Source organism: Wyeomyia smithii, chromosome 2 (genome assembly GCF_029784165.1).
Source record: "Wyeomyia smithii strain HCP4-BCI-WySm-NY-G18 chromosome 2, ASM2978416v1, whole genome shotgun sequence".
NCBI lineage: Eukaryota > Metazoa > Arthropoda > Insecta > Diptera > Culicidae > Wyeomyia > Wyeomyia smithii.
This window is the reverse complement of record NC_073695.1, coordinates 270,764,069-270,783,597: the sequence shown is the minus strand read 5'-3', so window position 1 is coordinate 270,783,597 and position 19,529 is coordinate 270,764,069. Positions and strand designations below refer to the sequence as shown.

The following is a 19,529-nucleotide window of genomic DNA, read 5'->3' as shown; positions in this document are numbered from 1 at the left end:
TTATGATGCAAACTAATGAACTATCTAAATGTAGAGCTAAATACCAATATGGGTATTGTTGGAAATGGGATGATCGACTCCAGATGCCATTTGGAAATTCGAGATGGTGACCTCCGGTTTCCGGAAACCAACCCAAATGATCATATGCCACCGAATATCGTCTAATATGAGTATTTCCGGAACCGAAATGATATCCAGAAGCCGACCACAGATGTTATTTCTTATCATTTAAGAATTATTCCGGAATAGTTACATCATTAGAGTTGGATAAAAGTTAATTAAAAGTCATTCAAATATTTTTTGAAAAGGAGAAGTTTGATTCGAATTTGAAGGAGAGCTCATAACCTCAAGGTGACAAAGTTCGCTTTGACAAACGTATTAGCATGATGAGTTCGCATCTTAGCAGATTCAGGCCGTTCTGTGTCAGCCTCTACGCATGGGTGTATTCTCAGGTTCAAACTTTGACTCTTCCCTCACGATATATACAACAAAAAAGAAGGCAGACCTAGCAACACAGTTGAATGAATACAAGGTATTCGATAAGTTCGATTACACTTCAAAAATGTGTTACATAATAAAACTATAAGATATTCCTTCCTCGATCGATTTTTATTTTGAAGCAGTGTATATTGAGAACCTTTACGACATATTAGCTGGGAGCACTTCCCCTTTGTACTGTAAAGCGAGCTTGAGACGTTTTTAAACGTTTTTAAAAAAATCGCACGTGGCATGCGCCTGGTGTTGAAGGACGTAATGATCCTTTGCGTGGAGGTCCCGAAAAGTCGGGGCCACAACCTTATCCAGAACATCGGTCTTATAGCACGTGGCGTTGATTTTCACGGTTTTTTCACGTAACACCAGTGGGATACGCCTGGATACGACCCCAAACCATCACTGACGCGGCCCTCTAGAACCGAGGGATATTTATGTGGGAGGGGGGAGGGGGAAGCTGGCCAACGTGAGCGCCTGCAGCTTATTATTTTGGAAGTTGTGCGGGGCACTTGCAAGACAATGAGTTTCTCATCAGAAAACACGAACTCCTGACCTGCGCATCGCAAACAACTTTACTTCGACGTCGCGGTACAACGCGGTGGACAAACAACAAATTTTAGCTAGTCACCATGCTCGTTGGTTAGCCTACATACGAGGCTAAAGCTGATACCAATACCAATACATAGAATGCGCTTGGTGCGCATCTACACAACAATGAAAGGTTATATTCGAACTTATATATTGAGTACCCTGTACAAGTACACCTCTTTAGGCAATTATAATGGCCGGTGTAACCAGAATTTCTTCATTAGGGTTAACAACACAATTTTGAATTTTGAAAATATTGAAGACCCAACAAACAATTTTTTCGAATAACGGCTTCTTAAGCTTTGGTTCAGCCGAAACCCGCTGGTTAATAGCTTAATAAGCTGTAAATCAACAAAATTGCTTGCTGGGGAGAGAGGCTGGTTGAGAGAGAGTAGCCTAAATCAATGACTATCATTAAACACAGTGGCAATTCGCAGCAAAAATCCCATCAGACGTCCTTTGGAAGCGACTGAAAAGTGTTGGAGTGGGTAGACATAAATGGTCAACTGTGTGTGAGTTCCATCCTGATGAAGTGAATCGCACGTTGTTGTCAAGCTACATTCCGAGCGATAATTACAGTGAGCGGAGTAGGCCTTCCAATCTCCGGTGTTCCTCAAGGTTCGGTGCTTGGAGCCCTGCTTTTTTTGTGTCACCTTCCGTTTTACCTTCCGTACTCAATTACTGCTCCATACAGATGCACGCAAATGACGTTCAGCTGTATGCCCGTGACCTTGGTCCCTGTTCCAGCGAACTTATTAGGATGATGAGTAGTGATCTCGCAAGAATTTTAGAATGGTCTCAACGAAACCAGCTATTCGTTAACCAATCAAAGAGCAACGCAACGCTTCTGAAGTTTGGCCGTTGAAATGCTGGACGAAGGTTGCGAAAAATCTTGGATTCAGTTTCCAGACAGGTCTGATAAAACAAAAATATGGACTAATCCATGATGAGTGGAACATGGTGTAACGGTTTGATCAAAATGTAGGCGCGGGCTGCGGTAGTGTTTTTTGCTTAGGGTGGGTGGAGACGAAGTATCACTATGCAACAGGAAGAAATACACCAAAGTCGCTTTTTACGCGGGGGATACATGCCGCGTAAAAAAAACCGCGTAAAAAAACCGCGTAAAAAACCGCGTAAATTCCGGAATCCGCGTAAAAACAAACCGCGTAATTTCCGGATTCCGTGTAAATTCCGGAATTTGCGTAAAAAAACCTGCGTTATTTTTGCGATCCGATTGAAGAGAAATCGAAATCCGTGTAAAAAAAAATACCGCGTAAATTCCGGAATCCTCGTAAAAAAACCGCGTAAATTCCGGAATCTGCGTAAAAAAACAGCGTAAAAAGCGACCTTAATGTACACTGGGGTCTTTTTTTACGCGGTTGGTTGTACCGCGATGAAAAATCCGCGTATAAAAAAACCGCGTAATTTAAAAAAAATTGCGTGAAAAAAATCGTTCAATAATAAGATCTGATTAAAAATAATGGCACGTATTATAATATAAACTTGAAAAATGATATAAAAATGGTAATAAAACACACAAAATGAGTTTATGGTGCTGCTAAAATGAAAATTCATTGAAGAACATGACAATAACTGTTCTATAATATTTTTGACACATGTTTAAGCTTTCGTTCCTTATAGGAAGTAGATCGCAACGACCCTGACTCGTATCGTTGTACAATTATTGATGTATTTTTGTTTCTTCTTCCCGAATCAACGGAAATTGCCTATTTGCAATAATAACAGTATATTTGCAGTAAAATATGCATTATTTAGATTAATAAAACAAAATATCTTATTGTCATGAACCATACGATAGATTTTTACTTTATTGTATTTACTCATACTAAACTTATCCAACACCGCGTAAAAAATCTTCCAAATTACGTAAAAATAATCCACGTTATTTGAAAAAGCCGTGTAAAAATAATCCGCGTTATTGTAAAAAATCGCGTAAAAAAGTCGCGTATAAAAAAACCGCATAAAAATAACCCGCGTAAAAAAGACCCCAGTGTATTTCCTTATTCATTTATGTTTCCTTGCTCACTTGAAAAAGGAACGTCCCAGTTTTCAGTGTATAACTTGTGAGTTGCTTTCGAGTAGCACAAATATTGACAGCAAGGTATGTAGCATTGTTAGATTCACAATATAAATGCATCTAAATGATAAACAAACTCCTTAGCAATCAAATCTGTTTCCAATATGGCCGATTCCGCATTTGACATACCGTTACACCATGTCTCTATACATCATGGAACAATCTACGCTAGCCTACGATCACTCTACAGCCTGTATCAGACTAACCGTTGCAGCGGTCAACCGCTACCGTTCCGTTCTTTTTCTACCAATCAGAACACAGCCGTCGACCGTCGCTTGTTGTTGTTGCAAAAAATAGAATCTTTTCTATTTTTTGCAACAACAACAAGCGACGGTCGACCGCTGTGTTCTGATTGGTCGAAAAAGAACGGAACGGTAGCGGTTGACCGCTGCAACGGTTAGTCTGATACAGGCTTACGGCTCTGCCTCCGCTGCCACCAAGAGTAGACTCCATTGATAGGCTACGAGTCACGCTGAATTCTTGTGTACGCTACGTTTACGGGTTGAACCGTTGCGCACACATAGGCAAGTTTCAAAAAAAACCAGATTGGATCTCCGCTGGAGGATTTTTTCGGGTATCGCTCATATAGTCATGCGCAAACTGATCAGAAAACAATCCCCATCATTACTGTTTGAAAATGTTTTACCACTTCAAGGGCGTCGCCTGCAGAACCTTGTCAGGGTGGAGAAAACGTTTTCACAATTAAATTACCTGAGTTTCTCTGATATTCCTTTAAATATTCAGCACAAAAAAGTGCAACGTAGATGAACGCAGTTCTGGAATCCCAGTGAAAAAAGAGTTCGATCGGTTATGAAACCAAACAGTAAAGGTAGGTACCGCATTAGCCTTTCACGCTAAAAAATCCGTTTCAGCACTAAAGAGCCGTTAAAAAACGAATCACGTTTTAGTAAAAAAAAATTTCCTAATTGTTTTTTAGTTATCCCTGATATTTGAATCAGTTCAGGAAAATGTCCGCGATTGTAAAATCAACATTTGAGTATCAAATTTCTGGCTTCACACAGTCGGGTATTTCTATAATTGCTTGCTCGTACACCCTCAGTTCTTCTTGCAACATCGGTTATATAGCTGCATACTCTGGAATTCCATCATGCAGGTCATCAATAGCCAAAACTAACGCCTCAAGTGGATAAAGTAGCCGAACTGCTCGAAGAAATTTCAATCCAGGCTGACAACATCAAATGATTAACATAGAATGTTGCTGTTTTCATTAATTTTGCGGCATTTCGTAGCTACTGTCCCTAACTATCATGTAGCAAACCAAGAATATAAAAACTGTTGTTTTATACACTCACAGCACTCACTCCCAATACGGGTTGCTTCGTAGTAGAGAGAATAGAAGGGAACAATGTAAAAAGTTAGTTGTTTTCCTGCTATCATTAGCTATGCCGCCTACCGTGCGTCGCTCGTTCTGTTCGAACAAATCGTTGTGTAGTCCAATCATTGGTCACTTCGAATGTTGTTTATCGCATACTATAAACGGATTCCATAGAAATCAATTTTTCGAATTCCGTTTAACGGTAGGTCTCGAAGGTTTCGTTTTCTCGAATTAAATCCCCATGCTAAACTCCAGCTTAACCGTGCAGCAGTCTCTTTCCCAGAATATATAATAGTCACAAAATAGAATATATAATAGTCACAGAATAGTCACAAAAATCCATTCCCACAGACAGAAAAACATTCGACACAGTGTGTTTCTCCGGCATGAGTTCGTCGGACTAAAGTGTTAATACTAAACACCTTGTTTCCCGTGGAAGAAACAACGTCGGCAGCATGGAAGCGACATAAGTAGGTAACAAAAAAAAACAAAAAAATTAACGATAAAGTTTTCTTTTCTTGGTAACTATAGCTAGAAAAGGACAGCGGAAAATCGGGAAAGAGAATTTATTCTTTCCGGGATTTCTGGTTAGGTTCAAGTAGAATTTGTTTAATAAAAACAAACTGTGACAGATTTGAAGACGGACGGCCGTCATTTTTCTCCGCACCGTCTTGTCGACCGTCTTGAGGCTCCACATCCCGGATCAAATTCTCTGGGGGTAAGATTGCAATTTGGCTTAACTTTCCTGGGAAAGCCAAATTTCACAGAAAAGTTGAAAAATGCCGGCTTGGCACTATTCGAATTCATATTTTAACCACAACCTATCTGCATTTTTCTTTCTGCTTCGGTCCAGCAATATAACCTGTGTTTTCCAATTATTAATCTTTTGGTATCCATGAACTTTCTAAGTAGGAATTAATTTCCAAATCACTTCATATGCACACAGAGTTTAAATAGAGGTTAAATTGGATAGTGGATGAATTGATTGTGAAAAAACTAAAACACACAAATGAAAAACTTTGTATTCCTATCGTTTTATGGATCGTAACCTAGAAGGCGGGATGAAGATTTCACGATCAACGCCGTCAGCATTTTTCATTCAAGTAAATTCAATGCCCGTACAGTTGTAAAACTACAATCGTCCCAGATGCAGATGTAGGTAAGATGATGAAGTTGCAGTTGTAATGGGACCGAGCAACAAGCTGCTGTTACTGCAGGCGTAATTCGTTCGAACTAAAGTGCTAATTTTTCTAGTTTTTATGTTCTTTTATGAGAATATTGCATTTGCTTTCAGGTCACCTTTCAGTACGCAGTTTCCGGTACTCTGAAAGCTTGGTATTGAAATGAAAACATTTCAAACACATACCGAAAGATCATCACTCACCTGAACTAGGTCATATGAAGTCGGTAAGAAACTACTGCAGCGAGAAAAACACACAATTTCATCACGTCCGTCGTCACTGTTTATAACTGCCAAGTATAAACTAACATGAGAGGTCTCAAGCCTATGTGTGGCAGTTCTGGGTGGAAGAACCCACAATAATAAAAGCAACATTTCATCAATAATTCGCCAGCACTGCTGAGCATGTGGTACTTCGATTGAAACGCTATACCTACTGAGCTGCTCCTCTCGGTGGCACACTTGAGTGCCACTTCTTGGATCTCCATTCATCATAACAGATACAAGCCGAGCCGACAACAACAACACATAATCCTTGTCGCACGCTTAGAACGTGAAAGGAGAATGCCGGTGATATTCTGCAAACATTATGTACATAAGCTCTTTCGTCATATCATCATTAATGTTAGACGGCGTTGAACCAGACAGGACGACTGTTTACTCTTTTCTGTAGGACCCTACAAATACACGCGGCTGTTGACAGAACGAAACATGTGGAGTTCTGTCATGTATCACGACGACAAGATAGATGCGTGTGAACTGTGCTTTATGACAGTGATCTATTTAGACTGCAATGTTTTGGTTGTGAAAAATTTCTAGAATCTTATTTCAAGCCCTCAATGTCGGGTTATGGCATTTATCAAGCTCTTAATCACTTGGATTCCGTCTCATTAAAAAATGTTTGCCTTTTGCCTATTCGTTGGTCTTTTCGCTGTTCCATTTTCGAAATGGAAACGCATCTTTTCAGCTTATCCAGCTTGTAAAGATATATAAATAGATAGCTTTTTTATGTTAATATGTGTATGGTCCGCTGTTGATATCTGATATCATTATGTGTTATATCAGTTGAAATCTCAGTCACCAAACATAGTGCATACTTTTCGCCATGTTTGCCCATATACCATATAGAGCCTCCACGCCTGGCTGCCGATTGAAGACTGGTTGTACAAGTACTGAATTGCAGCGTAACAAGCGGGAAAATGAACAACTCTACATCCTGCGTAGAATAGTAGCTAAATTATATACATAATCAGAAATAAATGAAATATAAATCAAATCAATCAGAGGAAAACGACTGTACAGTTACCACAAATTAGTTTAGAGAAGTTAATTTAGTTACTTTACAACCTGCGTTTTGCTGGTGAAATAACTCAAGCTGAAAGATATCGTTTCGTCATCGAATAGGCACAAAAATAGCTACTACACAAACTGCAGCTGGGGTTCTATCATGATAGATTGCCTAGTTTCTATTTAGCAATGGGTTAGCCTGAGCTGAATAAATATCACTGTAAAACCGCAAAATATTTCTAGGAAAACTGCGGCCTGTAAAGCAAAGCCGAACGCCTTAAACAAGATTAAAATATGTATGCAAAACCGACAGGAGATAAGAAAATAAACATTACTAAACCTGGTTGCTAATCCTTTCTTTATGTCACTACGAATGTCACAACGCCATAATCCGCAAAACACATGTTTGGCCTAGTCCTTCACGTTAAAACATTCAATTCAGTGCCTTAAAAAATAGCTGTCATCGTAAAAGAGCATCCTGCGATAAACATTCGTGTACATTCGTTCGAGATGTCCTTCCGGCCGCCTTTGTGACTTGCGGCTTGCAGTCGCCCGTTTGATGACACCATCATGTACTCTGGCGCCCAGTGGAATGTATGTATGTATGTGAGCAGCATTTTCATGCCATGTTTTTTCCACTAACAGGCCAAAACCAGCTCGGCGGAAATGCAGTACCGATGATAACAGCCTGAATGCACTCCTTTGAACTCGAATGTTTCTACGATCTTTGTGTTTATGGTCTTTTGATGAACTAAAGCTGCCATTTGCATTCAACAATTCATTTAAAACACCCATTAAAATATAGGGAACCGCACAAAAAAAAACCTGGCACAGAGTACCAAATAAACAAATAATTATTGCTGAAACCTTTTGATTGATAAACCAGCACAAGCAAAAAACGGTTCATCTAATGCACAGAAATGCTAATAGTTTCGTAATGACCATCCCAGTTCATGAAATATTCATTCTCACGTAAGCGTGCCCTCCTTTCTTTTAGTGTCAAGTCGACTGCTAACAGTCGGGAAGGAGATGCAGTGTCATCATCAGGGCAAAGTAAGTACCTAGCGCTGTCGAGCTGTTTGTTGTTGTCGCTGCTAAGCATTTTCCACCCCGCCAGCCCCCCGTTCGGAACCGGGAACCATTTAGTTTTATTGTCCATTCAGGTTATTATTATACATGCAGTCATATGTTTTGCCGACATGAAAATGTTGCCATTGGAAGTTGTAAACTACAGCTACAAATAAGCACTGTATGAATAAATTAATACGGTTCATTTGTTAGTGTAAACAAAACTAGCGAGAATTATTTTTTCTATGGCCACTTGTATTGCAACTGGGTCGTATTCATTCCTAATAATGGGTTATTTCATATTCTAGTGCTATCCTTTTTAAATGGCCCCTTTAACAACCTCCAATCCACAATGTTCGAGACGCCGAGCGAACCACGAAACTCGTTCTTTCGAAAACATAAAAAATAAACATAACATGTTGTCATGGAGCAGCATTTCATGATACCCCACAATTTTCCTCTTCCGTCGTTCACAGACACGGGTGAATAAATCCGGAACAATGCTGTTCTGCAATTCAATGGCCGTTCGGTTGGGAAACGGAACCCTCCTCGAGGACGACGAGAATTATGACTCAGAAAAGTTTTCCTGTCATCCTAACTTTCCGCTTTCAATTCCTACTTTAGCACTTTTGTTGCCGAACAAGTGTAATTAAAAAAGAAATCTGACAAAATAAAAAGGATTAAACAAAAAGATAGTTGGATTTTCTTATTTTAAATTCCTGAGATGTGACTTTTTCGAATGCTTGCTACTGGCTAGTGTTAATCAATCATAAAACCTTTTGACGTTGGACTAACGTCTATATCGAAGTTAGGCACCTGAATTTGAAAATCTAGTAATTCAACCAGGGAAAACCAGGAAAAAGTGGTCAGGTTTTGAGCGCTTATATATCAGTCATTTCTTTTCAGAATTTCGAGGTTTTGGCATCAACTGATTAGAAATTCTTTTGCGGTTGAATTTATGTAACAAAAATAACCTATTGTTCGAGATACACTGTTGAAAAATTTATAAATCACATCGATTGTCTAAATCATACCGAGCAACCAATCACCACCTCTCTTCACAAGCACAGTCGACACTAACGGATACAACCGATCTGACTTTGTAAACAGTCTCGCAGCTTTCAACCAATAACGAGCTCGCTTTCGGTAGCTGCAACAGGTGTTTCAACACCATTTTAAAATGCTTCTTTTATCATTACCACTGAACAGATTCTGAACAGGAATGGCTTGATTGATAGGGGAAATATTGCGCAAGATTGTCATATACTAATTTAAATATGTTTTCGATACTAAACTAGCTAAAAGTTGTGTTAAAAGTCGTGCACATTCAACCAATCACAAGCTCGCTTCCCCTTTGCTCGCGAATGGATTTTTGCTTTGGGCTATATAATAACCTGCGTCGTCTCATAGTAGTCATCAGTCAACAAGTGGAAGGCCACTAGAACGGTCTTGAATAATCAGCAGCGGTGGCTGATTCCAGTGGCGAAACTGAGCTGCAGCAGAACCAGAGCGGTGGTATCAGGCAGCAGCGGAGGAGGTAGTGGGCAGCTGCATTTCTTCATTCTGTTCGATAGCTAGAGCTGTTGCGTGTGTATGGCTAGCTATAGCGTGTGTAAGATATAGCATGTGTAGCATATTATGGCTATAGCGTGTATATCTTCAGCGTGTGTGCGGATAGTTATAGCGTGTGTGTGGATAGCTGCTGCGTGTGTAATAATTACTTATGGCGTATGTATGGATAGTAATAGCACATGGTTGGATAGCTTATGCGTGTTTATAGATAGTTGTATCGGATGTATGGATAGGAATAGCGTGTGTATGGATAACTTTAGCATGTTTGTATAAAAAACTATAGCTACAGCGTGTGTATGAATAGTTTTAACGCGTGTATAGATAGTTATAGCATGTGTGTGGATAACTATAGCGGGTGTTTATCGAAGATTATTAATGTCATTAAAAATATTAAAACGTCTTAACGAACACAGTTGTGAATTTGATTTTACAGCAGCGATTTTAACTTCTTCTGCCAGTCTTTAGTCATCGAGAAAAAATTACTGCCTATGAATGATCAACACTTTTTCACTAGAAATTTCATTTAGATCAAAAAAGGTTCATTTGAGTATCATAAATTATTGGTAAAAAGAGTTGCAAGTTTTTTCAATGAACATTCATTAAATTTTCGTATTCGTTTCTCGGTGCGCGGTTTTGATTTTGTTTCTCGCACACAGAGAAAGAAACAAACTTGTCGCTATCGTGAAAAATAACAAAACAATTAGAAATGCTCTAAATCACAATTGAAGAAGTTAAGATATTTTCCTGTCACTCGCCAAAACCTTGATAACAACTACCGAAAAACGTGTAATTGAGCTCTTGCTGTATTAAGTTATTGAAATAAACGTATTTTTTGTTTAAATACATGAAGTTATATGCTGGGCTGGAGCTAACCGAGCATGAGTTTTATCAATTTAATGTCAAACAATTTTTAAATTTAAAATTTTCGTTTGAATCGTTCTGGGCTCCAATTTCAGATAGTTTCGTTAAGTTTGCTTTTTGCTTAGATAGGAAAATTTTACCAATTCGCTCAATTAAATGATTGTCTTGCTGGTGCAGCTACGCACAAAGGTTTGATTCGAATATGTATGAAATGACAGCGATTAAATAAAAGATATCCATTCTTTTAGTAGGGTAGGAAACATATTCTAAGCAGCTTTAGGAACCGCCTGTGTATTCAGACGAAATACTCGAAATGTGCTGGGTGAAACTCAAACAGTAGTATATCAATCTGCTCTCTATCGTTTCCTCTGTCAGAACTTGTTTTCGGATTGTAAAACTAAGTAAGCAAACTTTGACAATCATCAATCAAGGTTACCAATCGAGGGACACTATTCCAATCACCCCGAACTTATTTTAAGCAGTTTCCATCTGTTTTGCAGGCGTTTTTTTTTCAGCACCTGAAGTGGCTCCTGAATGGCTGCAATATAGGTCGATTTGTTTCAATTGCAATTGTTCACAGATTTCTTTGTGATTAACGGTATTTCTTATATTCGTAAGACAGCTAGACAATCAAAGTTTTCGTTTCCATCATTGAAATTGTCGATAGTGGTCGAAATGCAGGAGTTTGAGGCCTGTTTTCTTCGACTGATTAAAATAGGTGCTACTGCTTAAGCCGTTCCCTACCCTATATATTATTATTTATAACGTTTTAACGTCTCAGCATTCAGAAATGCACTAGATAAAATTGCAGCAAATACTAGAGTTGCAATTCTCTCTATTATTTGTTTTAATGGAAAATAAGAATACCGTAGTCCAACGTCATGCGGTCGTGTCTTGAATACCACCAATACCATTTTTTTACGCAGACTAGGTCCAAAATAACTTTTACTTTTTGCATTTGCTATTCTTCGAGACTGCGCTTTTTCCTTCGAATCTCAACCATCTCAATTTAATCATGACGATAGCATATTTCCTTAATTTCTATAAATTTGAATAAACTCTAGTTCAAAATGATTCAAACTTTAATGTTTTTTTCAATTGGAGTAATGATCTTGGAGTATTTTTTGTGAATAATGCAGCGTTTCAGGGGTCTTCAATTTTTATCGGATTTATAATAAGTTGATTTCAATATCTAGTCAGAAGCGTTTCAAAAGAAAACTAATTAAGTTTAAGTGTTATAGTAACAATTCAGAAAATAAATCAAGATTCGGAACGTTCCATTGGACAATCTGGTCGAAATCACTGTTCCTTCGATTAAAATGTGAAATGAGACACGTGTGGCTTCTCTTGCAGGGTTACGTCAGTAAAATATTTGTGGTTTGTCAGAAAAAATCCTCCCAATTTTTCTGCAATTCAAATTTTATGTTTTCATATTCCAAATTATATATAAAAAGCAAATCCAATATCTTCTTAAACTGACTCTGACAAAGGAATTTATACTTAGACATACGAATGCTAAGGCAGTTTATCAATGTTAACTTTACTATCACCAGGACCAGCACAAAAATCAAACGTTATTCTGCCGATATTATCAGAGTTTATCTCAAAATCGGTCAAACCAAACTGTGCGCTTACCAAAGCACCCAAAATTCAACATTTTCTAATTCGCAAGTAACCAATACCTCCGGAAGATTTCAGCAAATAAGGCCTCTATTACCTTCACTTTCTACCACCGCGCTCCGTAACTCATATTTTATTACTATTGAGACTGGTTGACCTTGATTATTTATACCAGCACGGTGGCTGGCCGTTCGCACCACAACAGATGGAGTAAACTGCGGTCGGAGCTTTCGCGCCCAGTTGTACTAATAATTAAAAACCGCTTATTTACTTACAACATACAGGCCGATCTTCGTAAATTTCACTATTTACAATGTCGGCTGATATCCAAACAATAAGTAAGACTACTGAAAACTCATAACGGTACTTTCAGCATATCGCTTCTTCCACTTTGCACGCAGACTTGTTTTTATTCCATCTGTTAAAGCAAATAACACACAACGTGGTTTCCCGCCGCTAACATATTAACCGGTACTTTATGCTGGTGTTGTAGTCAAGACAGATCTAAAGTTGAACTACGAAGCAAAAATCGATTTAAATGACCCATTTGTGAGTCAGTTATGCTGCAATTATTACATTCCGCTGACAGACGATCAGTCAGTTGCCGTGAGGATGAGTTTCGTATACTGCGATATAATTATTGAAACGTAAAAAAAAGCTGCTCACTGCGGAGCCGCAAGCGGTTGCGACTCATTTGCATTTTCTATTCGAAGTGTTATTTAGAGACCGCTTCATACAATTGCTTCCAATGGTACGAAGATGGCTATTCAGAACGTTGGATTGCGAGTTGCACAGTTAGCGATAGCGTAACTATGGACCATTATTAAATGCCAAAACAAATGCAGTCATAGACAAGCTTGGTAGGTATATAGAATTGTACACTTGAATATTTACTTGCTGCTCCAGCTTCTGGTGTCTGCTGTTATTGACTGCACTCATTGCTCGTCCTCCAGTTGCCTAATGACAGCTGTCTGCTACCAATGATGCCTTTTGATCAATATGAATAGAATCTCCTCAGGGTCCACCACACTGTTAAATAAAGCACTTCACTATTCTCTTTCACCACCGCAAACTGACACTGCTAGTACTCAACGTTTGAGGACATTAGAAACCAAAATTGAATTCAGTTTTATTTTATCGATATGTCAATCGGACAACGCATACACAACTCAACCGTACTATTTATTGCTCTATTATTTTCTAAGGGCGATTTAACCAACCCTATGTACACCCGGAGGGAGTCCCGATTACATAAAACTAGTTATTTTTGCTGTTGCTAGTTTACAGTTCCGTTGCTAGATATACACACAGAACGCTACATGGAACTGCAGACTGCAAACCGGAGTGGCTCTGTGTACGCGTCCTGCCAGATGCACGCCTTTTCAAACAATGAACGGCAAAGTTCTGCAACGAACACTAACACACCGGACCGGTGGCGCATCCACTCAATGAGACGGAGGTATAGCTCTGTCTCACTGGCATTCACCGATGAATTTCTCTATGGGATCTGAAAAAGGAGAAAGAGAGAGCGAGAACGGGGGAAAAGTGTGAATGAAACAAACATTCATTCGCAACTAGGCCCAAATGTCATTCAGACTTTTGGTTGAGTACTGATACTTGCTTGTGGCTGAGTTCTTTGTTGTTAATCAAACATTAGTTAAAAAGTCTCTTTCCACATGTTATTATTCAATTTCGAAATTTTCATTTGCTCTTCTTTTTAATGACCATGTCGGAACCTATTTTTTGTGAAATGGCACATTTCCTCGTCCGTGATTGCGATAACGAAATACTTGGAACGAAGGATGATCTTCTACTATATAAAAATGGAATTCCGTAACGCTTGATAATATTGATATTATTCCCTCAGTCTCTCGGAGGTGTACAATAATCATCATCACTTTGAATCGTTCTAAATCAAAAATAATAAGCGGTGACATGTAGGTTTTTTAACATGAAAATGTTCGCTGATGTTCAGGAAAGACATTTGAGAAAAAATAATAGGTATCCAATTACTAAAACTTGAGATATTATTCAGAAAACTACATAAAACATGCAAAGTTATGACTTTTTGTGCTAAATTTGCCTCTAAATCGAAATTCAAAGCGATGACATATGATTCTTTTTTCACTAAAATGTTTGTTAATGTTCAGGAAAGACATTTGAGGGAAAATAATTAGTATTTGATCAAAAAACTTGAGATATTATTCACAAAACTACGTAAAACATACAAAATTATGACTTTTTATACTTAATTCGTCTTCAAATCAAAATTCAAAGCGATGACATGTGATTCTTTTTTCATTAAAATGTTCGTTAATGTTTAAGAAAGACATTAGAGAAACAATAATAGGTATCTAATTACTAAAACTCGAGATATTATTCACAAAACTACGTGAAACATGCGAAATCATGACTTTTATGCTGAATTTGCCTCTAAATCAAAACTCGAAGCAGTGAACTGTGATTTTTACTATAAAAAATGTTCGTTGTGTTTAGGATTCGATATTTGAGGGAAAAATAATAAATATCTGATTATTTGAAATTTAAATATTTTCCACAAAACCACATGAAAAATGCAAAACCATAATTTTTCAGGCTCAATTTGTCTCTAAATCAGAATTCAAAGCGATGACACGTGATTTTTTCAATGAAAAGTTCGTTAATACTCAGGAATGACATTCGCGAAGAAATAATAGTTATCTGATAACTGAAAATAGAGATATTATTCACCAAACTAAGTAAAACATGAAAAAAACTGTGTAAAAACTAGGTATGTTTGAAGATGTTTTTCTGCATACAGAAAAATACATTAAAATACTCTTTTTGAAATTTATATATTATACATATACTACATGCAAAATTTTGACTTTTTGAGCATGAGCTCAATTCGCCTGTAAATTGAATTATTTTTTCAATAAAATGTTCGTTGTTCCTCCAACATCTGCAAATATTTTCTTGCAGAAGAACTTATGTTTTAATTTGGTGCGAGACGAGCACAAAAAAATTACATTTCTGATGTTTTCGTAGTTTTGTGAATAGTAACACATTACGGGATTCGAAATACTTTTTTACTTTTACCAAAACTAGATCTTGGGACATTTGGCTGGAGGAAAGGCCACATTTCATTGGTTTATTCTTTTTTTTTAATTTCTACGTAGTTATGTGAATTAAAACGTTAACTTCTTCTCAGACGTGTTCCTTGGACACCCACAAACATTTTCGTTATAAAAAATTCACATGTTATCTCTTTAGATATGATTATAGAGGAGAACTAAGCATGAATGGTCACGCTAAATTCTTCTTACATTGATTTCTTTCTTCTAAAAGTTACATAAAAAGAGGTTTTACTGTGAACGATCGACGAATATCCGGTTATCACCCGAGTGTGGTATATTCGGAACTGGGATGACCCCACATAACATTTCCCAAAATAACGACTTCTGGTTTCAGAAAAATAATCTAAAGTGGTATTTGGCCAACCATTTCAATACTTTCAAAACTTCCGAACTCCATACGTCATTTTGAAATCCGAAATGGCAACTTCCAGTTTCTGTAAAACATCCTCAAATCACAAAATGCAATCCAATATGGGTATTTCCGTTTTGTGCGTTCTCAGAATGTTAAAGTACTTAAAGTGATGATGGACGTATAAGATGTGAAATACTTTTGAAGTGAGTTGTGTTAATAATGCAATGAATCATAAAAAATGATTCCTAATATTGAAACTTTTGATCCCGAGCATCGCCGGGAACGTTCAACTAGTATTATATGAAAAAAAAAAACAAAACTTGACAGCAGAAAGCCAAAACCAAGTTATATTTGTTCTTTTAGGGGCCCCGAACAATCCTAAATTCATCGGAAGTCGATTGGAGATTGGAGAGACAACTCTGCTTGGCGCATTACATTTCAAATTTGTATGAAGATTTGTATAAAAAAAAACAATTTTTTGCATTCTCCATTCTAAAGAGTTCAAAACAGCTTAAACAATACGTTTCATGACTTCAAATGGAAAATTTTTTATACCTTACAACTTTGCTGAAGACACTAAAGAGCTAGGATGCTATAGAAAATGCTATAGCTGTTCAAAGTTTAGTATGTCGAATTAACTAACTGCTGAAAATCATTTTTTCTGCCAACACAACCAGTGTATCGGCGTTAGTCAGATTTCCATCAGAGGGAATCTCTGAAACACGTTGTAGATCCTACCTACGCCAAGAAAATTGACCTAAATTTATTTGCTTGATCTAGCTGAGTGTATAAACTTGTTACGACAAGCACTTGTTTCGACATACTCAATTTTGAACAGCTATAGCTATTCTTAGGGACACCCTAGCTCTTTAGTGTCTTCGACAAAGTTGTTAGGCATCTAAAATACTACTTAACACAATGTAGTGTAATAATAGACCATTATTGAGCTCTCTATAATGTTAAATGCAAAAAGAAGGTTTTCCTATACAAATTTTCATCCAAATTTGAAATGCAATGCGCTAAGCGAGACAAAACCGATCGACTTCCGGTAAGTTTAGGATTGTTTGGGGCCCAAAACGAACCAAAAAACTTGGTTCTGGAAAATCGATCATTTTGCCTCACCCTAATATTTATATATGGCGCTAATAAAACTTTATCCGGAAGGTTAAACCACAGAGAACAGACTAACAAGCAAACGATAAAAGTGTGTAAAACAGTCTGTGTGCGCAAAAATATACCCTCCGACATCCCTCGTCATGCTGAATGGTAAAGTAAAGTGTGATGTCGCTACCGTCGCCGTGGAGCGAACGGTATAGCAAATATATATATAGCATTATTTATTTGAAATTTTACAGCATTCAGCACAAAAAAGTGCAACGTATATGAACGCAACTCATCTAAATAAAAAAAGTATTCAATCGGACATGAAACCGAACCATAGAGGTTCCGAAATGGCCTTTTATGCTACAAAAATCAGTTTTTGCGCTGAAGAGTCGTTCAAAAGAGAATCGCGTCTCGGATAACATTTTTTCCCTGAATATTTTTCTGTTTTCCCTGATATTCCCTGATCGAGAATGGATCCTCTAACTATCCAGGTTGCCACTTTAAGAAAACTTTAACTTCAAGAAAAAGACTTTTTTTTATTTTGATTCGCGCATGCCCATTGGTTTTTTGAAGTTGCTATGCTAAGTTACGACCATGATGAGTAGAACATGGTGCAACGGTTTGACCCAAGAGTAGGCGCGGGGAGAGGAAGCGTTTTTTCACTTTGGAGGGTTGGAGACGAAGCATCACTATGCAACAGCGAGTAACTTTTTCGTGTTTGTTGATACATCCTTACTAACTAGGCAATTGAATACCGCAAATTCAGGTGTTTTTAGTTGAAAATTGTTTCTTAAATTGATGAATATTGGTAGCAAGGTATGTAGCATTGCCATATTTCTGATTTAAATGCATCCAAATGAGATATTATGAGATGCGATAATTTTTATGCTTTAGTTGTTTATAAACAAACCTACTCGCTGGCAATTTTTTTCCAATATGACCGATTCTGCTTTTGACATATCGTTACACCATGTCTTTATACATCTTGGTTACGACGTTGTTGTATAGGGGCCGTTCCTAAACCACGTGGTCATAAGAAGGGGGACGGGGGGGTTCGTCAAAAGACCACGAAAGACCACGCACGGGGATGGGGGGGTTGACGAAATGACCACGTGGTCTTTTGCCTGATTTATAATTTATAGTTGCCATCAAGTCAAGAATGAAGCTTTTGCATTTTAGAAAACACACTGTGGCGAAGCTAGACCGACGAAAATAGAGAGAATAAACCATCTTCAAAATCCGATGAATTGGGTCCTAAAGGCTTTTTCGAATGATATATAAAAACTGGTATAGCTTTAGGACCCAATTCACCAACGAAAAAGATGAGATTTTCTTTTTTTTGCAGCTAAGTGTGTTAGGGGCTTTCGCAACCATTTCACAAAGAATAGCAATCTCACTCGAGCCGGAACTTGAACATAAGACTACTGACTTGTTAGGCCAGTATCGAACCTCAAGAGCTACTAGGAGAAACTTCCGGTCATTAGGACAATCATCAAATAACACGGAATAAAAACGGTTGATTTTTTTCAATTGAGAAGGGGGGTTGCCGTGACGTGACGTACTTCTTCTGGAGGGTCATCAATGTGTTACAAAACGTGACAAGTGGGGAGTAGGGAGTAAAATTTGATCACAATTTGCTTGACGTATTTAATGAATGTCGCCTTATCTGTCTCAATGTTCAGTAATCTATTAAACTAGTTACCTTGCTGCTTTTGTTTGTCCGCCATGAATTAATAAGGGTACTGGCTCATTAAAAAAAATAAATTGATAAATTAAAAACTACTTTTGCAAATATTTTTCTTCTGTACGATCCAAAATCATTACACAAAAGTTTAGTAAACATTTATATGTTCCATATTGTATAGAAAAAAATATATTAAACGATGAACGATATTACAATTCCGAAAAATACTCTGATAAAAGCTTAAAAACAGCTGTCTGTGTACATGAGTATACCACAGACAAACAGACGTGCCACTCGATGACAATTTCATCGACCAGAAAATAACGATAATTCTGAAATTTCGCTTAGTGGGCAAAAATGCCGCTAGTGTCGCTATAAGTTAGCGTGCACACCCATTTGCAAAGACAAAAACCGTTCTACGAAAATAAGTTAGTAGGTAAGAAGCTTACATGGTGGCGCATGAGTGTAACGTTTTGTAAAAGACGAACATTTTTCAGGATTTTTGTTCGAAGAGGCACGTCTGTTTGTTTGTAGTTACACCATAATTTAACAATGTTTACAACAAATTCACATCAAATATTATTGTCTAGAACATTGCACTTTTCATTTGTACAACATTATGGTTCTTAACAATTATTATTTCAGCCACCGACATTTTTCTGGGAAAATTTTCGGTGGTGGATTCAACAACAAAAAACGTTGTTAAAACATGGTGATGTTAGTCATCACCAAGCTCTCAATAAAATACCATATTTTTTATGGTTACAACGAAAGATATTGTCCATTCTCTTATCTCACCGCAAAATATATGGTGCATTTTTTTTTTCAGACCTTAAATTTGTATCTGTGTTGACAATTTGTGCTGCATAGGTTGACAATTGAAAATAGGGAACAAATCAACACGACGACAACCCTGGCGATTTAATCAAACTCTCGCACACACACTGTATTTAAAAGCCCGTTCTGGTGGTGTCGATAACAAATGCGGACTACAAAGCGAGAGAGCATTCAAACATCACGCAGCGAACGTTTCTATCGCCACTGCTCACGCCAACGCGAGAGCAGTCGTTCGTGACGTCGTCCATATCCGAAAAAACTGTACATGCCGCCAGGCAGCAACACACACACACCCATGGTCCACTTACAACGAAGGGAAATTTTTGTTCCCCTC

General features: G+C 37.7%; 1 protein-coding gene across 2 annotated transcripts in view; it reads right to left on the bottom strand.

Moving 5' to 3' along the window:
- The window catches only part of LOC129721161 (protein king tubby 1), a 51,911-nt gene extending 38,432 nt beyond the window's left edge, over positions 1–13,479 (bottom strand). For both annotated transcript variants that reach the window (XM_055673411.1, XM_055673412.1), the window contains exon 1: positions 12,997–13,479. In XM_055673411.1, coding sequence (XP_055529386.1) covers positions 12,997–13,041 — 45 coding nt within the window. In that variant the 5' untranslated portion in view covers positions 13,042–13,479. The remainder of the gene's footprint in view (positions 1–12,996) is intronic.
- Positions 13,480–19,529: the final 6,050 nt, after the last annotated feature.